The 7,265-nt window shown below is 36.7% G+C and overlaps 1 protein-coding gene across 1 annotated transcript in view; it reads right to left on the reverse strand.

Moving 5' to 3' along the window:
* The window catches only part of QKI (QKI, KH domain containing RNA binding), a 204,530-nt gene that overhangs the window by 155,353 nt on the left and 41,912 nt on the right, over positions 1–7,265 (reverse strand). Inside the window, exon 2 of the mRNA XM_019549983.1 lies at positions 2,259–2,375. Within this exon, the coding sequence (XP_019405528.1) occupies positions 2,259–2,375 (117 nt within the window). The remainder of the gene's footprint in view (positions 1–2,258; positions 2,376–7,265) is intronic.

Genomic DNA, 7,265 nt, shown 5'->3' on the forward strand with positions numbered 1-7,265 from the left:
ACACCTTCAAGAGTAAATTGGATGCTTATCTTGCTGGGATCCTATGAACCCAGCTGACTTCCTGCCCTTTGGGCAGGGGGCTGGACTCGATTTCCCGAGGTCCCTTCCAGCCCCGATGTCTATGAAATCTATGAAAGAAAGCAGGACGTAGGACCCACCGACTCCAACATGTGAGGAGGCCTGATAAAGGGAAACAGCATCTCTCTCAAGGTCCCATTATCTTATTAGCCAGAGGCAAATAGAAAAAAAACAAAGGCCTTGTCCAAATATGGCAGCAAACTCTTAAACTTGTACTAGCAAGAAATTATTTTACACTAAGTTAATTTTGTTTGGGTTACAGGTATAAACTATACTAGCAAAAAAGTCCTTTTGTCAATACAGTTGCATCTACAGCTAGGGTTTTTCCTGGTATAACAACGATAATTAGGGTTGAGTTGAGGGTGACTTTATTTTAAAACCTGCCACAGCTATCATTCCACCACAACACCTCATAAGTAAAGACCAAGTCTTGGCATGCCTAAGCAGTGTCTAGAGAAACTCAGCAACGTCCTTCTCTTTCTGCAACATAAAAATAGATTTGAAATACATATTACTGAAGTTAACTGCAGCCAACTACCACTTCCAAATACTGCTTTAAGTATCTGCTTACATATTTACTTATTTTATTCATAGAATTTAAGAACTATACTATGGTAAAAAATGTTATAATTTGCTGTTTGGAAAAAAAAAAAGTTTAATTCTACTTCTAGAACCGAAGGCAATAAATATGAAAATTGAAAGAAGAAATCAATACATCTCTTTTGTACTGAGAAACCTCAGTCTCTCAATCTTAATCATTTTTGTATCTTCACACTCAGTCTGTAGAATCTGATCAGAAAAATGTAAAATAAAAGGTGTTTAATGGACAAGCAATCAGCCACTGTAAAGGTGGAAGCTTTCAGGGAAATAAGAAAAGAAAATCTACCACAAGAACAAAATTAAGTTGGAAAATTAAGAGTGAGGTCTTTTGGACCTAAAAGGCATTCATAACAGTCAAAAGCTCTTCTTACTGAACAGATTTTGTGCTAAAAATGTAATGAGTTTAATGGGATTGTTTTTAGAAAGGTTCTGCTACTGTAACTATTTAAAATATGCTGATGCTTACAGTAGAAAAAAGCATAATACTCTTAATATTCAGAATTATGGGAATATCTAGGTTTCATAAGTTTGGTTTTAACATATACCTTTGCTTCCAAATATACATACATGTTGGCAAGTCATCAAAAACATTCTGAAACAGACTGACAGTTTCATGCCATCTTTATCTACAGGAAGACCATAATACGTTTCAAAAACTTTTACAAACATTTGCCAACATTACAGTTGTCAACTTCTGTTTTCACATACCCTCCCCAAAATGAAAATGATTAGTTTACCTGAAGAATGCACATACAAACAGCAGAATTTAAAAAGGATTCATGACAAGTTTTAACTTATGGGGGAAAAAAAAAAGTGACTGAAAAATTAAAAATACCATTTTACATATTCCAAACAGATACCTCCTGTGCTCCAAGAGCTTAAAATTTGAAATAAAAAGCAAATATAGCCTGGAAGCAAGGGATAATACAAGCACAGTGAAGTGACTACTTGAAAATAATTTGTTGATGCTTTGCTTTTAGAGGTTTCTAAATAATTTGTGGGATTCTTTTTTTTTTTTTTTTTTAATTCTGTATGACTATTATAGAGAATGTATTATGGGATAGGGTGAGGATGGAATGGATAAGTGTAAAGCAAATTACAGACCAAAGTGATATTCAAAGAAGTGAGGGAAGAAAAGAAATGCAATTAGGGTGCTGGTGCAAGGTTCAAGTCAGGAGATGCTCTTGAAAAGCGATTTTTTTTAATTTAAAATATTTTTATGATGCACGTCCTCTCCATAAATGAAGTGCAAAAATATAATCATCAGAATTTGCATTGTGAAATTGCTAACTACAACTAAAATTGATTTACTGGTGTATAATATCAACATTTTTAGTTGAAAATTCTAAATTAAACAAATTATTGACTACACATATTAGAAGTTTCTTTTAAAATATACCATGCTGTAAAGCATCACTACACAAATCCAGGAAAAAATATTGTAGGTGTCTTGAGTAAAATAATGGTAGGTACAAAGATAGTTTTCATTCCTTCACGAGTACTGTGCATTAGGAAAACATGTTTGATGTTCTGCACAAAATCCACATGGCTAACAACCATAACACTTCTCAAGAACTTACCTTTTTTTTGTCCCTCATTGAGCCCTTTCCTCGGACCATTATCTTGCATCCTGTTTCTGCTTCAAGCTGTTTAGCTGTTAGTCCTCTGGGCCCAAGGATTCTTCCAACAAAATTAAACTGAAACAGAGAGGGCAGAGGGGGTTAATCTCTCTAAAATACAGTAATCAAAGTTATTTTAAAAAAAAATATCAAGAAAGAAGTACCTATAACTAAAACAAACACCTATTTGAAAGCTTCCACTAAATCCCTAACAAAAAACATGAGATAAAAGGGTTAGCATTTGTGAATTTAGTAGAGAAGATATTTGTCCGATCATGAGGCTGGAAAGCAAATTTCAGATTTCTCAAGCTCATTTTCAGTTTACCAATTTATCTATAGCAGGGGTTGTCACCCTGCACCATGGGTGCCAAAAAAGTGTCATAGGCAGCATGTGTGGTGCACGGCAGATCAGGGAGGAGGAAGGCAGCACAGCAGCAAATATGGCAGGGGACACAGGGCAGAGAGCATGAAGAGCAGCAGGGAAAACGGCACGGGGGAGAAAGCAAAGCAGCAGATCGGAAAGGGGAAGGAGATTGGAGTGAGACTCTGGGAGGGTGCAGGGCTTAATCTGTTGTATGCCTGTCCAAAAGGTGGGTTACACTAATCTCTAGAAACCCTCATTCTACAATGCCTTTTCATCTCAACTTATTAAACATGTTGTATATATCAAAATTGTACAGACTGACCTATTTCTGTGTTGAAGTTGCAAATGAAAGTCACAAACTGCTTCTGAATACATCTTTGAATTTTTTCAAGCAATACAAATAAACAAGGTATAGCAGATATATGAAAACATTTAAACCAGCACTGGTTACCAGAATGAGATTAAATTAACATGGAGTTAAGGAAGTTAACAATATTTTAACATGAATACAGGTATACTATAATGAGATTAAAATATAAAAAAAATGATAAATAAAAATGCTGAACATTGAATTCAAAGGAATCTTAAACATATGACAAGGGAATGTCAAAAATACTTAAGCTTTCTCTGTAGCTAACCAATAAAACTCACAATTATGATTACCATATTCTCTTACATACCACACACCCCATTATAAGAAAATGTACTTTTTGGGAAGGCTGGACAAAGAAAAGACAAGATTTTGCCAGAGCTTTGGCTGCATATACAGCAGAGACAAACCCTCCTTTTCCTGATCAAACAAGCAAAAGATACAATTTTAACTCTGTCACAACTACTCAGCCAAAAGCTGAAAACGTAGTTCCTCCTGAAGACTAGACTCCATGGGCAGATCTACGATTTTGAAAGGAGCTAAAGAGCACTTTGCAAGATTGTGAAATAAAAGGCCAGGAGCAGGTAAACTGCAAATTATTCAGAAGAACTGCAAGGAAAGGATAACTGGAGTTGCAAACACCATTCAAAAGGAGAGTGGATCATAAACTGAGTACTGAGTGAAGAGCAATTAGCAGGAATCAGGCAGATTATGAGCCACAAAAAACAACAAAAACCTTCTCCCTAAGCACTGCCTACAAAGAATGCCACTGCTGCTATTCTAGGTAGAAAATCAGCTTCCCAGTTAAGACATGCCCCAAGCTCCATGTCTCAAAGTGCTCGTATTTGTCATAAAAATAAAGACCACAAACAATTAAGAAATCAAAGATCATGGAGCACAAGTGTAATGAACATGCCATTACAAATTCTCGAACAGTCCACCATATTTCACTACTGAAATGTATTTAAGCCTCAAGGACATCCTCACAGAATTTCTGATAGGCGAAAAAGTTATACACAACAGTAATTAAATTAGCACCCAAAATGTTCCAAGCTCTTGGACAAAGGATGTAAAGCACTAAGCCAATGCACACAGAAGCAAAGGAGCTTCAAGACTGTTACATTACAGCCCTGAGCAAAAAAACTGGTCAAGTGTTCCCACACTTGGTTACTACAGTCACTTCTGCCATATTTTCCAGCTGTTTCCCGTAAGAGACTAACATAGCTTTGACTTAACCTAGCCAGCATTGAGGTTAATTTGCCTTCCTTCAAACACAAAGCTCAGCAAGAAACTTGGGAAGCCAATTACCTCAACCAGCCAAGTTATACAATACAGAAAATAGTTAAGCAGCATCAGTGTGCTGAAGATGTTACAATCCATACTTACTGTTACCACTAACAGTCTTAGTTTATACATTTAACTGAAAGCAACAACAGCACACAGGGTACATAATGTAACATAAGGGGCATATATAATCATCCAACATCACCTCTGGACCATGTATGCAAATCATTACTTGCAAGTATGACTGCACCTTACAATGCCAATAAGATTCGACTCACTAAAAGGAAGACACACTTGCTAAAAATCTGAATGTAAACAATTTAGAGGAAAGCAATCACAAAACTAAAATTCACAATTCAAAGGAAAGATGCAAGAAAAAAAAAAGCAGTGCAGCTGGAGAATAGATTTCAAAAAGCAAACTTCAACAAACTTCATGATTAGGCAGGAAGTAGTAATGACAGAAATGGAGGGTAGGACGTTTAGCAGTTTCTAAAAGAGACTATGGCCCATTTTACACTACACAGTTTTGCCCTCAGAAATCAAGTTTAAAATGCTTAGCATTAAGTTTGCAGGAACAGTAACTAGCCTTTGTAAAAGTTTGGGAAAGAAAGATCAGCAATCACCTATGAAAATTTTGGTTTAGGTGACTTTTCCTGTCTTACACTGGAGCTCTAGGGCAGATGCAAGAGAATCCAGTTCTTAACAGATGCACTGAAATGCCTTAACTATACCAAACCATCCTCTCTCTTTCTGTTGTCCTCCGACACATTCACTATAAACTTTTCTTTTCCTGCAATAATTGAAGCTGGGGGCCTGTGGATGAGCTACTAAATGGAGAAGATACTTTGCTAGTGGATTTCATATTTATTTGCCAAACATAGGGTTTGCAAGTTCAACTACAGGAGGACAGGGGATTGTTCTTTAATGATTACAAATACTTCTGTATTTCCCCAGAACATCCCGTCTCTCTTCTGCTCCCACTTGCCCATGGCAACCCTACAATTATCTTGGGCATCTCACTCTTCTGAGTAAGTGAAGTTACTTCTTCCTTTTCCAAAATGTCTAGGTACCAGAAGGTATTCTGAGTACAGAGAGAATTCCTCTGCTCTCAGTTCTGGTATCCAGCACTGCAGCAGCTCAGAAAAAAAAATCTGCTCAGAGAAGGCCTGGAGCATATGCCAGTTTTGTGGGACTGAAATATACTGTGTAGAATATTTAGACATTTTGACACTAAGCTCTAGAAACCACTGCTGAATGTGTACAAATTGCATTTTTCAGAGGCCTACAGGTCTGCCAAACTTCATGAAGATGCTAACTTCACCACACCCAGCCAGTCAAATTTCAAATCATGGAGAGTATGAAATCTGCTTAAGCTTCCAAAAGAAATACAGGGTTTTTTGTTTAATTTTGGACGTGGGCAAATTATGTTCCACTAACTTCTCTCTCTAAAAACAGTAGAACCATTTAAATGTCCAAGAAAATACATCCAGAGGCATGTAGGCACCTGGCACAGTTCAACCTAAACAGTTAAAAGATGACAAAGTGAAAAACAACAGAATACAGGTTTTTTATAACACAGACCATTCGGCAACCTTCATTTTTGGCATTGCTACCTGCTTAGCTGAAAGTAAGCTATAATGTTAATAAGTTCTCGCTAAAATGGTTGCATCTTAATGCCACAAAGATCCCATCTAGGATTGTTTGATGGATTATTTATCACTTTGCAATGCTGATGAAATATACAAGGAAGAGATGCAAAGTATGGTAACCACAATGAAAAGGCATGTAGAAAAAAATTATCCTGAAATATAAGATATTGTTCAAATCATTACTCTTTGGTGAGTTACTCATTTTAAATAGTAGAGCTATGGCTGTTAGATAATCCTGAATCACTTGCTTTCACCTGCAATACTTAAAGCAGAGCAATTTATGTACTTAATTAAAATGGCTTTCTATTTAAATGGTTTATAAGGTTAGATGTTTTCTATTAGAGAAAAAAGATGGCAGTGTGGGGGACTTTCATAGATGAAATGAAGATGTCTAGCCATAGGCAGGCTTTGAGATATGAAGTGCTGAACTTGCCAACAGCATTCAATGACCAATTCTGGCAGCCTAATTTAAAAGACTAAACTGATCTATGGGGTAGTGGGTTGTAGCCATGTTGGTTTAAAGACACAGGCAGACTAGGTTATTTGGGTAATGTGCTATTTTTTTTCTAGACCAAATAAATAGTTGGAACAAATGTTCTTTGCAAGCTTTTGGGCACAAACATCCACACACATACATGCCCCTCTCCTCACTGAAGACATTTTTCCATGCACTTGATATTTAAGAACTAATCCATTTAAACTATGGGAATTGAAGAAACATGTTAACTTTTGTGAAAGTTTTGACTTTTCATATTCATAGCTAAAACATTTGATTGGAGTTGCAGAGTCTTTGAAGCAGACAACTCAAAGTAGTGTAACATTATAAAACCTTTTGACATGACATTAAAACATGAGAATTGTAATTCCTAACCAGATGAAAATAAAGAATTTAGAATGGATGAGGTTCTATTTTACTTATGGTGTTTTCTACCACTGAGCTTCTCCTGTTTTTTTTAAGCCCTGATATATCAAACGAACAGACACCTCTACCATCCTTACAACTTCATCACCAGGGATCAGGATTCTCCGTTCACTGCAGAAAACACAGAATTTCTCCTTTAACAGAGAAAAACATGGATTTTCTCCTTTAAAAAGGAGAAAATAATGACTCTCTCCTTTAAAGGAGGAAAATGAAGACAACTGCAGATTTCCCCTTTCAGGCTGGCAGAGTTCTAGCCTACAAGGAGCTGTTTTGGGCCAGGGGGAGCATGATCAGAGACAGGGGGTGCCACATTCATGTGTGCGTACACATACACATAGCAGCCAAGCAGTAGTGGAAAGTAGCTCCCACAGCACCCTCC

The sequence above is a fragment of the Crocodylus porosus genome, unplaced genomic scaffold, assembly GCF_001723895.1.
Source record: "Crocodylus porosus isolate Cpor-Errol unplaced genomic scaffold, CroPor_comp1, whole genome shotgun sequence".
Classification (NCBI taxonomy): domain Eukaryota; kingdom Metazoa; phylum Chordata; order Crocodylia; family Crocodylidae; genus Crocodylus; species Crocodylus porosus.